The sequence below is a fragment of the Tamandua tetradactyla genome, chromosome X (assembly GCF_023851605.1).
Source record: "Tamandua tetradactyla isolate mTamTet1 chromosome X, mTamTet1.pri, whole genome shotgun sequence".
Classification (NCBI taxonomy): Eukaryota; Metazoa; Chordata; class Mammalia; order Pilosa; family Myrmecophagidae; genus Tamandua; species Tamandua tetradactyla.
The window spans coordinates 137,143,384-137,164,991 of record NC_135353.1 but is presented as its reverse complement, the minus strand read 5'-3'; the positions used below and the strand labels follow the sequence as shown (position 1 = coordinate 137,164,991).

Sequence of the window (21,608 nt, the reverse complement as noted above, 5' to 3'; positions counted from 1 at the left end):
ATTATCTATGTATAGAAGCATTCATCAACTATATTTTTCTTGGTTCCATGGGAAGCCTTAATGCTTTGTTTGAATTTTGTTTTAAAAAATACCAGAATATGGCGGGCCATGGTGGCTCACTGGCAGAGTCCTCACCTGCCATGCCAAAGATCTGGGTTGGATTCCTGGTGCCTGCCTAGGTAAAAAACAAAACAAAACAAAACAGAATGCATTGAAGAACAAATTGCATTACTCACTGCTGGCCATAAACATTTCTCCCTAAAGATCCCAGATTTGGTTCCTCTGCCTCAAAATTAGAATTACAGAAGAGTCGGTCATAATTTTCTAAAAGCAGTTGCTCTTTAGAAATATACCAAATTTGAAATTTCTGCTATAAATAACACAAAGTTTCCTTATTAACATGTTGATATTTTAAAGTTTTCTTAAAGAGGTTTTCATAAAGAGGACTTATTTCACGATTACAATTACAGAGATGTGCTTATAGATACACTGATACACTAGCTCTCAATCCAATGGGTTTCTAGATAAAATCCATTGATGATAATTCTTATGTCACTAGTACTTATGGTCTAAATATATGGGGCTTTTCAGTTGCTAAATTTTTGTAGTTAAGATTTTATATTTTGTTTGCATTTCTTGGATATTTGTACATTTTTTATATAATTTTTTAATGTTTGGAAATAAATGAAGTCTGTTCATATAGAATGAATCTCCTAGACTCTATTTTATAAAAGCATCCTAGCAAAATACTAGAAATTATTGGGTTACCCCAGTCTTTAAGCTCAATTCTTAATGACTAGATAATTAGAAATCACAGAATAAACATTATAATAGCTCAATATATCATGGTTGAGTTCCAATCCCAACTTTAATCACAGCAATTCATTTGTATTTTTTACATCTTATGGATATATTTTATATTTCAAAAATATATTTAAGGTGTTTTTCATTGGCCAGCTGTCTTTAAACCAATGAATAAAAACACTGCACTAAAGTGGGCCATGGTGGCTTAGTGGCAAAGTTCTGGCCTGCCATGCCAGAGACCCGGGTTTGATTCCTGGTGCCTGTCCATGCCAAAAAAAAAAAAAAAATCACTGCACTGGATGCACTGGATTGAGCTTCTTGAGAATGAGTACTCTGTTTTATTCATCTCTCATTTATTAGATTATACATCATTGCCAAGTGCTGGTAATAAAATATGTTACTGGAACAACACAATGATAATAATAACTGCTGTAAAATGGGTTAATCCCTACTGAGCAAGTTCTACATGTCAGGCAGTCATCTAATGGTTTTGCAGGGGCTATTAACTTCATTTAATATGAATGATGAAACTGAGGTACAGAAAGATGTAAATTCCCTGAAGTCATGCATCTAGATAGAGCTATGATTCTAATGTAGGCCATCAGTACCCAGAGTCCACATTCTTAAACCTTCTGCCATGATACTCAATAAACATTGTTATATAGATCCCTGAGTCTCAACCTGAATTTCCCGTTTCCTCTGTTTCACTGTTAAACCCATTCTCAAGGACTCCACTTTGTTTTCTACATACATATCAATTTGAATTTTAAAGTTGTCACTTAAAATCTCTCATGTAATTCTATGAGGTTTACTCTCCCAGGAAGTTCTTCAATTCTTTCTCAGTCTTCATCTCAAATATAATCAATGTTGCCATAAAGATGGTCACTTGAATGTTAAATGTCATTAAAATAGCAACTTATCTTCAGGTCCAAGAAAACTTAATGAGTCTACAAAATGTTTTCATCTCAATTAGCAAGAAGAAAGCCAAAGAGAAGTGACAAAATATCAACATGTAATAGCAGTATAAAAAAGAGGCTTTAATCACAGTTGTGGTCATTCATTTTACATATGAGTTTCTTTACAAATGACTGAATTTTCATTTAGAACATTGAATTCATCCAACTTTTATAAGCATGGCATTTTTCCTCTTTGTACACAATGATATAAGAGGTGATTGAAAAAATATTTAGGATTTCATTTTATGCTGGGAAGAATGACACTTTTCAGTAATTTTAAAGACCGTTATGCAAGCATTCCATAAAGTAACAAGTATCAGGCTCAAAGCTGCATAGCAGCATAAATGTTTAACAGTAGGTCTATTGCAGCAGAATACAAACTCTACTTACCAAGTTTTATAAAAATAATGGGGTAATGACCTAATTTAATAAGTTGATTTTCACACTTTTGTTTCAGAAATCCTGCACCATTTACTGCATACTTCCTACCTGGCAGTGATCCAGAGTTTTCTGTTAAGCCTCAGATTGGAGAACTACTTCCTTTTAACACTAAGGGAACTCTCATCAAAGTTGGATTTAGACCCCAGATGTACAGCAGAAAGTACAAAGCAACATTAGTAATACAGGTAGGTTCTATAAAGGCAATAGTCAAGGATTTTTAATGTGACTGAGCTGTTAAATGAACTAAGGTGAAAAGTTCTCACTCAATTGTCACAGATAAGGAATAACAATATTACCTTACAAAAGTCAATTTAGTTCAACTGTTAAATCTTGTTTTATTTTTCTTATGTCTAGAAAATAACTTTTATGTATGGAACATAACCAGAAGCTTGTCAACACTAGTGGAGTATGAGGAATTACACCCCCCCCACACACACACACATATTAAGTAAATGTAGAAGGGAGTAAAGTTATTTGAATATTAATATCTTATTTTCTATAATATACTTCTTCAAGGACTTTATTAAGTTTAGATGAGTTGAGATAGAAATTTTGGAAGCTTGGATTAAGGCACAGGGTTTTGTCAAAATGTTGAAGTTTAAAATGAAATAACAATTGAAATATTTTGAATTAGAAAAATAAAATGTAAACAGTCATTTATAAAAGTCTGTTTAATGATAATTTTATTAACAGTTAAGGTAAATAAAATTTTGAAATATTTCCTGGTAAGCAAAAATTCTGTATAAAATTTTACACATATTTTGTATTAAGAAATTTTAAGCTAAAGACAACTTTCAAATTATTTCTGAAAACACATCTCTTACCATTATCTATTTTTAGTAACTGAGTCACAAAGGACATGCAGTCATGTTATGACATGAATCTCCCAGTGCCAAAGTGATTGTTATACTTCTAAATCCGACACAATTAATCGGTGCTATGAGCAGAAAACCTTGTTGTTGTTTTAATGAACAAAAAATGGATAAAAGTTTAAGTATTGTTTGAGAAAATAATTTCTCTTTTTCATCTTTTGAGAGTCCTTAGATCTCAGTTTATAAAATAAAAAGACCCTGGAACCTGTCTGTACATTCTTCTCCTCCTGCATTGACACTTGATCATGTTGTAATTGCTTATTAAGAGAGGAAGAACATACTTTGACCCTTACAAGATTAAATGAAACCTTTAAACATATATTTGCAAATTAAAGTGATATCTTCCTATCTAGTGTACAGTGGACATTTAAATTCACTATTTAAGATATTTTGCCATTAAAATCTGTGTCCGGTTTCCATGTTGGTTTGATAATTAAATCACTAGTCCCAGAATTAAAGGTTTTACCTGAGCAAATAAATTGATATTAGCGATCAACTGAGAATATGACATTTGCAATTAGTATGAAGAGGTACATGCAGAAAATTAAGATTGAAATATGTTTAAGAAATCACTAATTTGTTAATTTTATTTTTATAATGGAAAATTCAAAATATATGTGAAAGTAAAGAGAGTAATTAATCTCCATGCACTTATTGTCCAGTATGAATACTTATCAATTTATGGCCAATCTTGTTTCACCTACATGCTAAAACCTTTCCCCACCTTATCTATTATTCTGAAGACAGCCCCAGACATCCTATCATATGTAAATATTTCTTGTTAATCTCTAAAAGACAAAGATCATAGCCATGATACCATTATCACATCTAACATTTAACAGTAATTTCTTAAAATCAACACATATCAGTCATTTAGTGTTCAAATTTCCATTTGATTCATAAATCTCATATTTTTTAAATTATAAATAACCCTAGATTCGCAAGAAGTTGCAAAGATTGTGCGAACCATCCTCTGAACCTTTCCCTGAACTTACCCCAAGGGTGATATCTTTGATAACTAATAAAATACCAAAATAAGGAAATAAATATTGGTAAAATACTGTTGACTATACTACAGACCTTTTTCATTTTCACCATATTTTACTTGCTATTATGTGTAATTTTAGACAACTTGAATCCATCTTTCGATTCATGTAACTACAGCCAAAATCGAGATACAGAATTTTCGTTACTCCGTAGAGTAATGAAATTTAACTCCCTCATTCTAAACCTTTATGGTCAACCCAACTCCATACCTCTGGCCCTGCCCCTGACAACCACTAATTTGTTCTCCTTCTCTCTCATTTTGTCATTTCCAGAATGTTATGTGAATGGAATCATACACTAGATATCCTTTACTAGTTGTCTTTTTACAATAAGTATAATGCCCTTGGCATTCATCCAAGTTATTGCATGTACCAAATCCAATGGTCTTGAAACCATGTTTCAAACCTTCTCTGTCTGTCTGACTCCAAAGTGGTTCTCCTTAATGACATCATGTTGCCTCACATGATAAAAAGTTAAATCATTCTCACCTGCCATGCCAGAGACCCCAGGTTCGATTCCTGGTGCTTGCCCATGCAAAAAAAAAAAAAAAGGTTAAATCATTATCTAAATGAAAATTATTGTTTATATTATCATTTTTAACTGTTCACTTTAAGTGTTAAGTCAATTAATATTTGCAACAACTAGGAGGACATTTTTGATCTTTGTGCTTTTACTTGGAAATAAACAGAACGACTTTTAAGAACAATTTAATTAAATATTAGCCTAAAAAGCTTTAAAACTCAAGTGAGCAAGCTCCATAATTTCCCTTTCAATTAAACCATTTTTAGAATGATTCTAAGCTGCTTTTTCCCTAGTATTAAACAAGACAAATAGCAGTAGCTTTGAGGGACTAAAATGAACTCATTCAGAATATTAACAAAAATCAGTGACATGCAAAGAGAGTACTTAATCTGCTCAACTTTTCATCGTGGACATTATAAATTGTAAATAGTTTATAAAAATGTGAGCGCTATCAGAATTATCTAAGATAAAACTTTTAATCCTTCTATAAAAGTAATACTTAAATATAGATAGCACTATTATAATTAGAGCCACTGAATGTAGGTATTATGTGTGTACATGCACTATTTTAAAGAAACCCATTGTTGAAATGAGACTGTAGGAAATAGCACTGTAAATACATATTTGAGTTGTGCTTCCTCAGAGGCAGACCTTCACACAAAGGTTCAAGTCCAAGTATCATATTTGCTGTGTGATATCAGGAAACACATGTAAGGAAGGCAGGATGTGAGAACAAGAGAGAAAAAAAAAAGGAAACTAACAAATGGTGCTTTATCAAGGCAAATACCATAGCAGACAGGCAGCTGGAATTAAATTTCATAGGGGAAATCTCTAGGAAATGGCATGAAACACATACCTCAGAATCTTTCCACCTGAGAGGACAAGGGAGTTGGTGTGTTTACACATTAACTGCAGCCATTCAGTCATTGATGAGGACAATTTACCAGGGTTTGTTAATTCACATGGCATTAGCCCAAAAGCCTTTTGAGGTTTCTGAAAACACCTCAGGCAAAGAAATGCAGAGGCTGACAATTAGAAGTTGAGGTGGGCAATAAAATGGCTATGCCTGAGACAATAGGTGAGCATTGAGGGCATCTGCTAATGGATATACACCAATTGTTTCCATTAATAGGAACAGGGCATTTAAAGCAAACCTATCTGCATTTATTCCATGAGATTATTAGCTATGGGTGATCTCTTTTCAGGACTCAAAATTTCACTACCTTACTCTGAAAATTTCATTTGCTAAAAAATAGCTCATTTTATTTCTTTAAAGGAATACCTGAGGAGTATAATTGTCAATTTGGCACTGTTTGTAAGAATCAAGAGAGTGATTTTAAAAGTCATTAAAGATACAGCCGTGTTAATTTATATTTTTTTCACTTCTGCTTTTGTATCTATATATTCAAAGGGAGATGAAAGTAGAGGAGATAGAGCTATATCTTCAAAAAGTTTTTGAAAAATTAATGGGGATAATTGTTTTTTATTCACAGTTTGAAGAAAATTAATTGTAGGTGTAAGAACTAAAAGGTTTAATCTTAATTTTATAAAATAAATATTTTTCTTATCATTCAGCATGGTTGGATAAAAGACTTTCTATAAATAGATTTTATATATATGCACATCATTCATGGCAAAATTATTTGAAGTCTAACTGAAAAACATATAATGACAATTAGGACTTTAAAAATACTGTCTTTACTGGTCATTATTTTCAAAGGGTCCTTAGAGATAAGTGCCAGAGGAAGATACAAGTCCCTACATGTAGCTCCCCATTTATACCCATTAAGCATCAGATGTGGAGGCAGGTTCCTTCTTGTAGCTCATACAGGGACTTGCTTTCATGCAGTGCATTCATTTGTGCCTGCTAAATTCTAGTGCGTGTGCAGGTCCTTTCATGTAGCTCTATCAGTTGTACCCACAAAGTGGGTCACTTATAATATAAAATGTACAGTGACATAGCCACAATCACCAAAATGTAGCATTATTTTTTGTTTTGTTTAAATTAACATCCTTATGTAAAGTAAAATGTTATGTAATCCGGTTGTAGTGTGGTTCTTTGCTTTTCATTCACTGAACCTGAATTCAGACTTACTTCAAACATCAGATAGAAGAACCAGATGAGATTAAAATAGAACCCAGAAATTCTTACACTTAACCTTCAATCATAGATATCTCACTCCATGTAAAACCCAGGTTCACTGCAGCAGCCATGAAGATGGCTTTAGAGAATTCTGCAAGAGCAATGACACAAGTATGAATATAAACATGCAGAAAATGCTGAACTGCCTAATTCAATATTGCTTTCTGGTGCAAGTATGCAGAAGAAATGAAAGATTTTTCAATCAATCCCTGTAAAAAATTGCACTAACTTGGATTTAGATGTCATCGATGATTTTATAACATTCTCAGTGTACTTGAATGGTTATATTAAGTAAGGACTTCTTAATCAAAAAGCAGAAGTTCAACATGTTGTATCAACCAATTCTATGGCCACATTTAATTTTCATGTACAAATTCATCCTGCAGGGTATTGTGCCTGTTAGTTCATGCGGTGCAATAGCTTGATGCAAACCAAATAGATTGCTTCCCCTCATATCAGATGGGCCTTAGCTCACCTACAGTGAGAACTTCTAAATGTGAAAGATTTTTTAGTAAATGGCTTTTAATTCATAAACTCGAACATTTTTCTTAATCTCTTGTCCATATTGTTTGTTTGTCACTATAGGTACAGTTTCTGTTTTGCTCCTTTCTGTACCTTACATGGAGATGTTAACTATGATCAACTTTTTCCTACTTTTCTCTCAATTCTTGGATATTTCATATTTAATCTCTCTATTTTTGTTTCCAGACAGAGGATATGTACTGGTTATATGATATCAATGGGTTACCTCAGGTTACCATGCCTCCGCAGAATGTAAAAGCCAAAATCGACACTAATAACAAGCTGTTTGATTGCAAGCCAGTAGTACCTCCGCGCAATTTTATCCGGGAAAATGCTAAACTCATAAGGACAGGGGTGTCTTCTACCATCAAGGGTGCTCCTTTGATGCTGAAAAATAAATAAATTTCCTTTCAAAATTTGTCCTGGTCTTAAGTACATTTGAAAATATTTCCATGATTTTCATTTCATCTTTTGGAATATTTCCAACAGTTTAATGATAATATGCCTTCTATAGTTTCTTGTCCTTTAAAATACTGACTATAACTAAATGTATTCTCTGAATATGTCTTAACTCTTTTCTTAGTTATGTGTGTTTTAAAAATGGATTGGCTCATTTTTTTTTTTTTTTTTTACATGGGCAGACACCGGGAATCAAACCTGGGTCTCCAGAATGGCAGATGAGAAATCTGCCTGCTGAGCCACCATGGCCCACCCCATTAGCTTATTTTTTTAAGTCCATGAATGCACTAGTAATAAAAGTGATGAATGCTTTCAATGAAAATCTTATTTCAGATACCAGTGTTGTTATTAAAACTCAGTTTCCCATGTTGATGTTGCTTATAAGTCTTTAAAATGTTAATGATAAAATTAGCATAAAAGACTGAAGGAGTCGTCATTTTTTATATTTATTATTTTTAATAGTATGAGTAATTAGTTGACTTAAAACACCATACACATATATTTAATTTATATGGTTCATTCATTCTTATATTGCAGTCAGTCTTTAAATAAAGTAGTTGTATCTAGAAATGATCCAAGAGAAAGTTCATTGTGATGCATGTCTGAGAGTGAGTATTTATCAAAATTAAGGACACTGTGGTATTGGGACCTATCAATGAAGGAAAATATAATAATAATAAGTAGACAATACTGATTAGGTTTAAGATTTTTTAACACACAACTGGCTTTGCCACCAACGGTTTATGTCATATTGAACAAATTGCTTAGCTTTTGAGAGCCCTTGTTTCCTCATGTGCAAAGTGAAGAAGCTGTACAGGGACAGGGGTTGGCAAACTATGGTCTGTGGGACAAATTTAGCCTGCCACCTGTTTTTGTATGACTTGCTAACCAAGATTGATTTTTTTTTTAATTAAAGCCGTTGCAGTTTAGAGAAACATCATGCAGAAAGTAGAATTCCTGTATACCCCATCTAGGATATGCAGTTTACCCTATTGTTAATATCTTGCATTAGTATGGTACCTTTGTTACAATTCATGAAGCAATATTATTATGCTATTAACATGAGAAAAGAGACAAAACTAAATGGAATTACTATGGATAAGAGATTTTAAATGGACTTGGGAGGTAATTTAGGAGTTACTCTCACGCACAACTTGGACAAATAGCACAGACTGCCAAAGTAGGCAAAACTAAAAGCAACAGTGTTTCTGAGGGCATCTGTACACCATGAACCAAGCATAAGATAAAGAGATCAGCACGCTATATGACTTAAAGGACATTTGGAAAGTCCCAATTATCCACCGATCATAATTCTTTACAAACAACCTACATATTCTTCCTTTTCTTTAAAAACTCTTGCTAGGAACCTCCAAGATGGGACACAGTTTGGGTTACTACATGAATCTGTGCTCCCCGAATACACGCTTTTGTTGCCCTGCAGCTCAACCTGAAATGTCTTTGTCGACAATGTTAGGCCACTGTTTACATTAGGGTTCACTTTGTTTTGTATAGTCCTGTGGGCTTATATCTGCGTATGTGGTAAATTTTACATAAATTAAAATTTCTCTTTTTATCATTTTTTGAATATACAATTCAATGGTGTTAATTGCATACCTAAAATTGCGCCTCCATCCCTACATCCACTACCAAAACTTTTCAATCACCCCAAACAGAAACTCTACACCAATTAAACCTTAACTCCCCATTTCCTACCCCACTCAGCCCCTGGTAACTTGTATTCAAGTTTCTGACTTTATGCATATTCTACTTCTATTATATAAATGTGATCATAGAATACTTTTCTTTTTGTGCCTGGCTTATGTCACTCAATGTGGTATCTTCATAGTTCATCCATGTTATAACATGTATCAGAAATTCATTACTTACCAATTAAAATCGCAACAACTTGCTTTGCCGAAATAGCAAACCCAATAAACAAATTTATTTGGAAGGGCAGGATGTCTGGAATAGCTAAAAATATCTTGGGAAAGAAAAATGAAATGGAAGGTCTAACACTACCTGATTGTAAAGCATATTACAAAGCTACAGTGGTCAAAATAGTATGGTACTTGCATAAAGATAGACATACTGACTTATGGAGTCAAACTGAGTGTCAGAAATAGACCCTCTCATCTATGGACAATTGATCTTTGATAAGGTGGTCAAGCCAACCCAATTGGGACAGAGCAGCCTCTTAACAAATGGTATTTGGAGAACTGGATATCCATGTGCAAAAGAATGAAAGACAATCCATATCTTACACCCTATACAAAAATTAACTAAAAATTTATCATAGACCTAAACATTAGAGTTAAGACCATAAAACATTTAGGAGAAAATCTTGTGATAGGAAGTAGTTTCTTAGACTTTACGCCCAAAGCACAAGCAATGTAAAAAGAAGTAGATAAATGGGATCTCCTCAAAAATAAACACTTTTGTGCATCAAAAAACTTTGTCAGAAAAGTAAAAAGGCAGCCTATGCAATGGGAGACAATGTTTGGAAACCACATATCAGATAAGGGTTTAACATCCAGAATATATAAAGAGATTCTACAAGTCAACAACAAAAAGACAAACAACCCAATTAAAAAATGGGCAAAATACATGAGCAAACACTTTTCAGAAAAGGAAGTACAAATGGCTAAAAGGCACATGAAAAGCTGATTACAGGCTATTAGGGAAATTCAAATCAAAACCAAAATGAGATATCATCTCACACTCACTAGACAGGCCATTATCAAAAAAAAGAAAGGAAAAAACCCAGAAAACGAGAAGTGCTGGAGAGGATATAAAGAAAGAGGCACACTTTTCCACTGTTGGTGGGAATGCAAAATGGTACAACCACTCTGGAAGGCAGTTCGGTGGTTCTTCAGGAAACTAAGTATAGAATTGCCATATGATCCACCAGTACCATTACTAGGGTATATATTCAGAGAAGCTGAAGACAAGGGCACAAACAGACATTTGCACACCAGTGTTTATAGGAGCATTATTTCCAATTTCCAAGAGATGGACATAGCCCAAAGGTCCATTAATGAACAAATGGATAAACAAGCTTTGGTGTATATATAGATGGAATATTATACAGCCGCAAGACAGAATAAAGTCCTGAAGCATGTAACAATGTGGATGAATCCTAAGGACATTATGTTGAATGAAATTAGCCAGAAACAAAAAGACAAATACTGTATGGTCTCATTAATATAAACTAGCATTAATGAGTGAACTTTGAGAGTTAAAATTAAGGATACAGATTATTAGGAGATAGAGAGTAGAGATGGGGCATTTGGTGCTGAAGGAATATAGAATGTGCAACAGGACTGATTATAAAAATTCAGTAAAGGATAGCACAATATTATCTGTTGGTAGCACAATAATGTAAGTATATTTTTTGAATGAAGCTGAATGTGAGTATGGTTGAGGGATAATGGCTGGGGGCACATATGATACCAGAAGGAAAGATAGAGGGTAAATACTGAGATGGTACAACATAGAAATGCCTAGAGTGGACAATGATGGTGATTAAATGTACAAATATGAAAACATTTTTGCATGTTGGAGAATAAATGAATGTCAACATTGAAAATTAGATGGTATACAAGAAAAAATACAATAAATGCAAGCTAGGGTCTCTAGTCAACAGAGCATTGTAAAATGCTACCACTGAATGTAACAAAGTCATTATGCCAAAACTAAATGTCAACAAACAGAGTTTGGAGAAGGAGTCTGGATTCTTTGCAGAAGAAAAGGAAATGTCTTCATATAGATTATGATGGCAAAGACATGGCTATTTAGTTAGATTGGATTGTGTGATGTGCAAATAAAACTGTTAGAAAGTGAACAGAGAGAAACAAGTGCCAAGGAAAAATGTGAAGAGATGTACCTATTCACTGTTGGTCAGGAAGCTGAGAGGGGAAGCCCCTCTGGAAGGCAGTTTGGTGGTTCCACAGTAGGCTAGGGGTGGGGTTGCCGTATGATCCTGCAACCTCATTGTTAGGTGTATACCTAGAGTAATTGAGAATGGGGACAGGAATGGACATTTGCACACTGGGATTCATGGTCGCAGTGTTCCCAGTTCTCAATGGATGGGGGTGTCTTAAGGATACAACAACTGAGGAATGGAAAGGGAAACGGTGATGTATACATACAACAGACTACTGAGTGCTGCAAGAAGGAATGAAGTTGTGAGTTGTGCAACCAGCTGAACGAATCTTAAGGACAGCGTGTTGAATGAAATGTTAGAAACAAAAAGACAAATATTATCATGCCTCATTCATATGGACTAACTATAATATACAAACTCAGAGAACTGAAGTTGAAAGCATGGATCATCAGATTGGGGCCTATTGTAAATGGTCCTAGATTGTAAGCTTTTACAGAAGTCACATATATTCAGAAGTTATAACTGTTATTTCTATATTCTGAGATACTGAGCTATTTGTGTATAACCTTGTCATTTGCTGAAACTTCAGGCATTTATTTGACACCTGAGACTCAGAGTTAGAACACCGAAGCTTTGAAAGTCAGCATTGCCCCATACAGAAACTGTTTAAAGAGTTGAAAAAGTGATCAGACTTCAACTAGAGATATGAATGAAGTTGATCTGGATAGGCCTACAGTAAATCAGAATACAGGGTAAAGGAAGATATGGTCCATATTTTAAAACTTCAACTTCTGTGTTAGACCAAAGGGAGAGATGTTTATTTGGTGCAAAATTTATATTTTGGGTAGTGCATTATCTAATTTAACTTGCATGGTCAGTTTATTTGAACACCATAATTACATGGAATCTTGAATAGGATATGAAATCTTGCTGGTTTGTACAAGTTAGTGTGATGTCCCGATATACCAGAATAATTTGGGTGGAGAATAAAAATGTATTTGCAAAGTCCCCTTGGGAGACTGGGGAGAAAGGAGGAAATATTAAACTTCCCCATCTGGGGAGTTCCTGATATTCTTGCAAGTAGAGCAGTGAGGACAAACAGTTCAATAAGCTGAGCCCTTGATCTTGGGGTTTGCTCCTATAAAACTTATTTGTGAAAAGAAGAAGATACGCTTATTTATAATTTGCCTAAGTGTCACCTCCAGAGAACCTGTTTTGTTGCTCAGATGTGGCCTCTCTCTCTAATCTAACTTGGCAGGTGAACTCACTCTCCTTCCCCCACTACCTGGGACATGGCTCCCAGGGGTGTAAACCTCCCTGGCAATATGGGACTCCTAGGAAGAACCAACTTCCAGCATCATGGGATTGAGAAATCCTTCTTGACCAAAAGGGAGGGAGAGAGAAATGAGACAATATAAAGTTTCATTGGTCGAGAGATTTCAGAGTCGAGAGATTATCCTGGAGGTTATTCTTATGCATTATATAGACATCCCTTTTTAATTTATGGTATATTGGAATGGTTATAGGGAAGTACCTGAGACTGTTGAACTGTTTTCCAGTAGCCTTGATTCTTAAAGATGATTGTATAGCTATATAGCTTTTACAATGTGACCATGTGGTTGGGAAAACCTTGCCTGATGCTTTCTTTTATCCAGGGTATGGACATATGAGTAAAAACATAAGGACAGATAAATAAATAAATAATGGGGGGTATAAGGGGTAAAAAAAAATTTGGTAGATTCAAATATTAGTAATCAGTGATAGGGAGGGGTAAGCAGTATGGGATGTATGACTTTTTCTTTTTATTTCTTTTTCTGGAGTGATGCAAATGTTCTAAAAAATTTTCATGGTGATGAATACACAACTCTGTGATGATATTGTGAGCCATTGATTGCATACTATGGATAGACCTTATGTGTGTGAAGATTTCTCAATAAAATTATTTTTTAAAACTGAAATTCATTGCTTTTTACAGCTGAATAATATTCTAATGTATGTAAACATCATGTTTTGTTTATCTGTTCATCTGTTGATGGAAACTTGATTGCTTCCACTATTTGGCAATTATGAATAATTCTTCTATCAACATTGGTGTGCTAATATCTGTTTGAGTCCCTGCTTTCAATTATTTGGGGTATATTCATAGAAGTAGGATTGCTGAGTCATATGATATTTTTATAGTTAATTTTCTGAGGAACTGCAGAACTGATTTCCATGGTGCTATACCAATTTTCATTCCCACTAACAACATATGAGTGTTCCTATTTTTCCACATCACCTACCACACTTGTTATTTTCTGTTTTTCTTTTTTAGTAATAGCAATTCTAGTGGGAGTGAGATGGTATCTTATTGTGCTTTTGATTTACATTTCTCTGATGGCTAATGAAGTTGAGTTTATTGGCCATTTGTATATCCTCTTTGGAGAAATGTGTATTCAAGTCCTTACCCATTGTTTAATTGGATCGTGTGTCTTTTTATTGTTGAGTGGCAGACATTCTTCATATAGTCTGCATATTAAACCTTTATGAGATACATGGTTTCTAAATATTTTCTCCCATTCTTTAGTTTGTCTTTTTACTTTCTTGGTAAAGTCCTTGGATGCCCCCAAATTTTTAATTTTGAGGAAGTCTCATTTATTGTTTTGTTGTTTGTGCTTTTGGTATAAAATCTAGGAAATCATTACCTAATACAAGGTCCTGGAGAAGCTAAGATTCATTTTTTACATTTTTAAATGGTTGAAAAAAATTAAAAGAAGAATAATTTTGAGTGACATATAAAAATTATGTAAAATTCAAATCTCAGTGTTCATAAAGAACGTTTTCTTGGAGTACACACAGTTTGTTTATGTGTTGTCTGTGGCTGTCTTCACACTACAGCAGCAAAGTTAAGTAGTTGTAACAAAAACTGTGTAGTCCAAAGCTGAAAATATTTTCTCTCTACCTCTTTGCAGAGAAAGTTGTGTAATCCACATACTAAACCAAAAATGGCCTTTAGGAACCACTGCGAATCTATCACTTATAACTTCCTCACATGGTATTAGCATAATTCTGAGATGCATCTGTGGGATTGGTTAGTAAATGTTAGGCATGGAGCCATTAAGGATTCCATATGAGACAGCAAGTCAAAGCTTAACAGATTTATTGGGGAAGAGAAAGTGGCAAGAATTAGGAAGAATTAGGGAGCAACCAACACAACAGTCTGCAGAAGTTAGAAAAATGGCTCCAAACTCTTTGTTCTGGGAGTTGTGTCTTAAAGGGAAAGTGACACCAGGAGGGAAGGGTGCCCACTAGGTGATGTGTTGTCCCTTGATTGAATGGGGGCTCGTTGACTTAGGGTATGATAGATTGCTAATGTACTCTACTTTGATGTGCAAGTGCATGTATCAGGCAAGCCAAGATGCTGGCAAGGGAGGGTGTTAGCAGCAGTGCCGTCTGGAGGATACAATACTAGCTAGTAAGGCAATTGGTTCATATTTGGGTCTTTGGACCTGCCAAGGATGCTGAGGAGGGGGACTGAGGGAGCTCTGCATCAAGAGTTCCTTTTGCTCTTAGAATTCTTTTTCTGAAATCCAACATGCCTGCCTTTTTTATTTTAATAAAATTGAATAAAGTTGGTGTTGGGTTTGGTCGAGTGCCTTAGCTTAGCTCAAAGCAATTTTGAAGGAATAAGGGCATTGTGCTCCTTCACTGACTACTTTCTGTGGACAAAAGAGCGTAGTTGAGGGGTAGGGAATTGCTTTGAGCCAAGCAGGGCATAGTTGGGTTTTCTGGGTATCCTCTGTTGGAATGAGTCGATAGCGATATTTTTACTGCAACAGAAGCTGTAGCAGAAGTAGGTTTCCAGAATTTTGCTGACTGGTCACAGCTGCTAATAAATCTGTAAATAAATCTAGACAGACATTGTAAGAGGCAGGGGGCTAGGAGGAAAATTAATAAGAGGATAATTAAGGGTTCAATGAAGGGGAGCAGTATGGCTCATAAAGGGGTGGAGAAGAATGAAAGGAAATTTGAGAGAAAGGTAAAGGGATGAATGATGAAACTAGTTGTTATTCTTGGAGATTTTAGCATTTTCGGATTTCAGAGCTTCTTTGGCATTGGAACAATTTGAAGGTTTTAAGTTTCTGAAAAATAAATTTAATAAGTAATGTTTTATAGAGTATAGGGTATTTTTTAGCGTCTCTAGGAACACTGTTGGTTGGGGTTTGCCATGTTGTGGCAGTTTGTAATATTTGACTGAAGCTTGCATAAGAATAACTTCCAGAATAATTTCTCAAGTTGATCTGAAATTTTTTAGCCATTGAAACTGTTTTTCCCCCTTTTTGGTTAGTTTATCAATGATGTTAGGGCTAGTTTCACCCTTGGAGTTTATGTTTCACTATATTAGGGCCAGTTATGTTCTGCAATGCCAGGGCCCACTATGTTTCATGCTGCCAGTGCCAGGCTTACACTCCTGGAAATTATGTCCCAGTTGGGGGAAAGTTCAGAGTTTGGCTTAGAGAGAGACCACATTTGAACAACAGCAGAGATTTTCTGGAGATGACTCTTAGGCACTAATTTTAAGTAGGTTTAGTTTATTATTATAGAAATAAATTTTGCTTTTATATTTTATATAAATATAATATATTATATAAATATAATATTTATAACAAATATATTATTTATTATTATTAATATTATATTTTAAAAAGCCTTAAAATTGAGGCTTTGGCCTATTAAATTGAGAGTTTTTCTTGCTTAAAAAAATATTAAGCTTGTCCAAGTGGGGAATTCTTAATAGTTTTATTTTTCCCAGTTTTTCAAGGGACTTTGCAGACACTTTTAATTTTTTCCCCAAATATTCTGAAATGCAGAGTATAAAACGTTAACTTGTATAAAACATTAAGATTTTGTTCCTTATTCCAGGTTTTATATTAAATAAGGTTGAATTAGGTTGTTTAATTTATTAGACAGATTAAATTAGTGTAAATTTTGAACAAAATAAGCATGTTTTTAATTTTATGCAAAAGCTAAAGCTTTAAAATATAGATAATATTATTCTTACCTTGTATATTGATTTACCTTGGTTTTAACCAGATCGGTTTTATTGCATTTTTAATTGGAGTTTGATTTTTTTTCAGTTGCTGTGTGGACCCATGCCAACTTTCAGAGCAGGAAAACCACATTTGAGTTTTAGGTGTTACACAGATACTTAAAATTTTAGGGAACTATTGGGTTATATAAAGAATAAAGCACCTTAGAATTTCAAGATAACAAAGTTTATAATATAAGCTTTAATCTTTATAAGTATTTTTTAATAAAGTTATTTTTAGAAATAAATTACTAGACAGCTGTTCTATGTTAATAAATTACAGCAGAGGTCCTGATCTGCTCCACTAGATCTATTAGAGCAGAGCAGTGCAACTGACAATTTGGCTGTTTTTATTTATTTGTAAACTTTTTAGAATAATTAAAACTATGACTAGCAACATTATACTATTGCTTAATATCACATAGATTAGTGTTGGGATATAATATTGGCAGTGAAAATATTGCTAAATTTTTAGTAATTTATACAATGCTCAAATCTATGAATATTTTATTTAAATTTAATTATTAAAAAGATAAAAAATCCCTTTTAACCATTATAATACTTCCTAAACATTTTTTATGAAATAGGTAAAGTTATTTTAGCACCTTACTTACACAAGGTGAAAGAACAAATTATTTGCAACAGTGTTTCCTTAACAGTGAGAAGACTTGTCTTTTGAAATAAAAGATAATGCCAATATAAACATTAATAAGGATATTATTCTGATGTAAAATATTTTAGACAAAGTATTTGGACGATTAAGAAAAATCACTGTTTTTTTTAATTTTGCATTTAAGAGCATACTAACAATTCATGTTAATAGAACACAGAGAAAATTTAACTTTAGTTTGGTATGAATATTTAGCTTAACACAAAAGCCTTCTTTTTTTCTGACATATATGATAAACAGACCTATTGAATTTTGGTTAGCACTGACAAAGATAGACAGAATTCACTTTTATAAGCTTTTGTTTTTTTACAACTTCTTACATTTATTTTATGACAGAATTTATTTTTATAAATTCCTTTTTTACAACTTTTTACAATTATTTAGAGCTTATTATTAACAAAACAACATTTACTTTCCCTAACTTTTTATTATTTTGTGTACCCATTTAAGGCTGGTAGCTAGCAATGATTATAACAAATAAAATTTATTTTCTGCATATTACTTTTTATATTTATTTTATTTATAGTTTTTATTTATTTAGACTGCACATAATTAGAAATAAATTTGATAATAAATTTAGGAAGCTTTTGAGCCTGCATATTTTTTCCAGTAAGAATATTCATGAAAGGAAGAAGAGATAGAGATATTATAAAATAATGGAAGGAAGAAATTTTTATGTTTGGGCTTGGAACATAGCCAGACATTTAAATTGTTAATTTATTGGCCACTTCTTATGAATTGGTAAATAAATGACATTTGTCTGCTCTTTATGCACTAGGATTTGACACTGTCTTTAATTTTGCTAGTTGACTACTGCCCTTTTGTTATGAATGTTTTTAAATTTTTGTTTTTTTGAGGAGGAATTTATTGATTTACTGAGCCATAGGGTGTTTTTTATACTGTTTTGTTATTTTATTTTTGTAAGTAAAGCTGAGAAGATTTGGTTAAACAAATTATTATACTGTTGTTTAATATTATGTAAAAAGATTAATTACTGACAGTAAGTTAGCAAATATTTTAATTTTTATAATATTCCTCAAACATTTTTATGTAATCTAAAATATATTAAATGAACTTTATTTTTAGCATTTTAATTTCTTAAAGAACAAATGCTGTGCAATTATTTGGAATAAAAGGATATTTTTTAGAATTTGACTGTGAGAAAGCAAATATTAAAAGTTGCTATTTAACCTATTTCATTTTTCCAGTGCCTGCCCATGCAAAAAGAAAGAAGTTATTAGGTTTGAAATAATATTTGTTTTTTTTTATTTTAACTAAAGCTAAGAAAAAAGGTAACGTTTTTAATCAGTGAGATGATTTGTTTTTTTTACACAGCCAAGGACATGATAAAGTTAACATGAAGTACAAGAAGTTAGTCATAAAAGCTGAGAAAAAAAGTTAAGCTTTTCAAACAATGAGATGATTTATTTTTTTTACACAGCCAAGGACATGATAAAGTTAACATAAAGTACAAGAAGTTATTTTGATGAAGTACAGACTTTTGCTTTTTACAGTGATTATTTAGAAAAGACTTTTATAACTTTTTATTAAAACAGGCCAACAGTCCTAGAAAACGTGGTCACTTTAACAGAGAGAGAACTAAATTTTAGTCTTGCATTAGTATATCATTCAATATTAAACTTTTTAAAAAAAAATTATAGATAGACCCATTAAATTCTTTTTTGACTTTGACTATTTTTTTTACAAACCTTCAGCAACTTATTATATTTATTCAAGCTTTGTCCTACATTTTTCTTATTCTGCGACAGCCATTTATTTTATTTTAGGACAAAACTACTCTCTTTTTTTTCTTTTAATAAAAGCATATCCTTTATATCCTTTATACTTAAGTCATTACTTTAAGCAATCATTTTACCACATACAATTACCATTAAAATTAAATCTGTGGGAGGGCCAATGGTGGCTCAGTGGCAGAGTTCTCACCTGCCATGCCAGAGACCCAGATTCAATTCCTGATGCCTGCCCATGTGTAAAAAAAATTCAATTTGTTAGAATAATGTTAAATATTTAAAATGTTTTAGTTAATATATATTTGAAACATTAATAAGCAATTTTTGAAGTATTAACATATTTTTATTTTGTTATATTTTGTATGTGTTATTATTACCAGGTATATTACTTAGTTTATGCAAGTTGTTAGGTTACTTTAAGAGGGATTCTGAGAATGTACCCACAATATGAGTTTATTTATTAGTAAGCTTATCCAAACTTAAGGAGAACACATTTAAACAGAACAAAACTGCATTTGTTTAATTTAAAGATTCATTATTTAACTCCCTCCATTGTCTTTATAATATTTTAAAATTCTGAAGAATGTTAAAAGTATATTGACTATCATGTTCTGGGAACTATACTGAGCTCATTGAATTTATCCTAAGTTTAAATTTAGGAAAACTTTTTAATTGGTTGCACAGATAGAAAGACACCAGGCATTTTGGGTTTGAAAGTTTTAGATAAAGGCCATGGAACCCTGAGAGTTCCTAGGCTTTTCTTTTAATTGTTTTTAATTATTAGGTTTATTTTATTAAAAGTTGTGAATAGGGCCATTGGCAAAGGTTGTTGATTTTTTTGGAGGCAGCTCCCTGGCAGCTCTCTGCTGCTTTTGGGAAATTCCAGGGGCAGTTTTTAATGTCCCTTTTTGTTTACGGTAACCACAAGATCAAAGTTTAAGTAGTTTAAATAGAGCTCATTAATAATTTTTTTATTAATTGGCTTTTATTATCCAGAGGTATGAGACTGTATATTGAAAATGCATACAGACATAAATAGGAAATTTATTATTTTAAAAGAAAAATAGGGCCATAAATATTTTCTTTCACAGAAATATTTTTGAGAGGAACAAATAAAGGACTGAGTATGTTATTTTATCCCATTTTCACTTTTTGCAGAGTACTTTTAACTGTAACATCTTTAACTATAATAGTAGTATTTTTATTTTAAATCATAGTGAGGCCAGATTATATTACAGAAATAAAACTTTATAACCAATTTTTTTCTAATTTTCAACACAGACTGAAGTTTTTCCTTTTAAAAGATTTTCATAATTAGTGATGATGAACATTTGATTAATATAAATGGAGGAACATACCAATTAATAATTAGACTGAACACACTAGCTAATAAATAGGTATTAACTGCTTAAAATAGACATTAATTTCTACTATAACCAGGTAACACACCAGCTAGCATTAAAACAGGTTTACTTAAATTTATTAAATATTAATGAATTGTTGGATTACTTATCTTTCAGGAGTATAGTCAACAAAGTTAAGCCAGGGCTTTAGATCTTGCATAGAACACACCGAATACATTAATTAACAATTAAACAGATATAAAACATTGATCACATTAGCTTAACAATTAACCAATAATTTGTTAGGCTATGATGGGGGGATGGTTAGCAGGATTGAAGAAGGAGAAGTGAAAGAAAGATGCCTCCATAGGGGGAGTGGCAGAACGCTTAGAAGGCTTTTTATGAAAGACTTCTCAGCTTTAAAGAGATTTGTTGAGGGGGTTCTAGCCTCTGCAGGGGAAGGAGAAAGCTCAGAAGTCTTTTTGTGGAGAAGGAGTATTTGGTCTGACACAACAGAGTGACACACAGAAGGGTGAGACCTAAGGGCCCAGAAGGCTAGGGCATAGGAAATCTCAGACCATGTACCCTTATGCTGCATAACATTTTTTAAGTTCAGTGAGAATTTGTCAATTAAAAGTACTGTTTTCTGGCGAGTGTTTTTGTTGTTTTAAAGAATATTGTGACCAAATTGAATTGTAAAGTGAAATGAGTTTTTGTGGTTTTATTTCCCCTTTTAATTTTAGTTTATTTAGATTATGGAGTAAACATCCAAGAAGAGTAGACTCTGGGGGAAGAGCAGTTTTAGAGCCACTTTGTTTCCCATGATTGCTGGATTCAGGTGCTGTACTAAAGCGGGCGGAGGTGTTCCCTGAACACTACCCTGAGGCAAGCTGTCGTGTTTCCTAGACCCCCAACAAAATTAAGTGAAACTAATGACCCAGATCCACAATCCTTCGTGAAGACAAAGCAGGCATCCCGGGTTTGATTTAGGGGACCAAAAAAGTGCATGCAATCTTGCACTCAAGGTGTCCCTCTGACTGCTGCATAGGCAAATGATGCCCCCTGAGTGTCACGCTCCCTGAGCATGAGAGAGCTTTGACTGAGCTCAGATTTTCACACCATCTGAG

At 33.2% G+C, this 21,608-nt stretch overlaps 1 protein-coding gene across 2 annotated transcripts in view; it reads left to right on the top strand.

The window, feature by feature from the left end:
* CFAP47 (cilia and flagella associated protein 47) overlaps positions 1-7,776 on the top strand; it is a 429,253-nt gene extending 421,477 nt beyond the window's left edge. For both annotated transcript variants that reach the window (XM_077144877.1, XM_077144876.1), the window contains 2 exons: positions 2,218-2,386; positions 7,494-7,776. In XM_077144877.1, coding sequence (XP_077000992.1) covers positions 2,218-2,386; positions 7,494-7,709 — 385 coding nt within the window. In that variant the 3' untranslated portion in view covers positions 7,710-7,776. The remainder of the gene's footprint in view (positions 1-2,217; positions 2,387-7,493) is intronic.
* Positions 7,777-21,608: the final 13,832 nt, after the last annotated feature.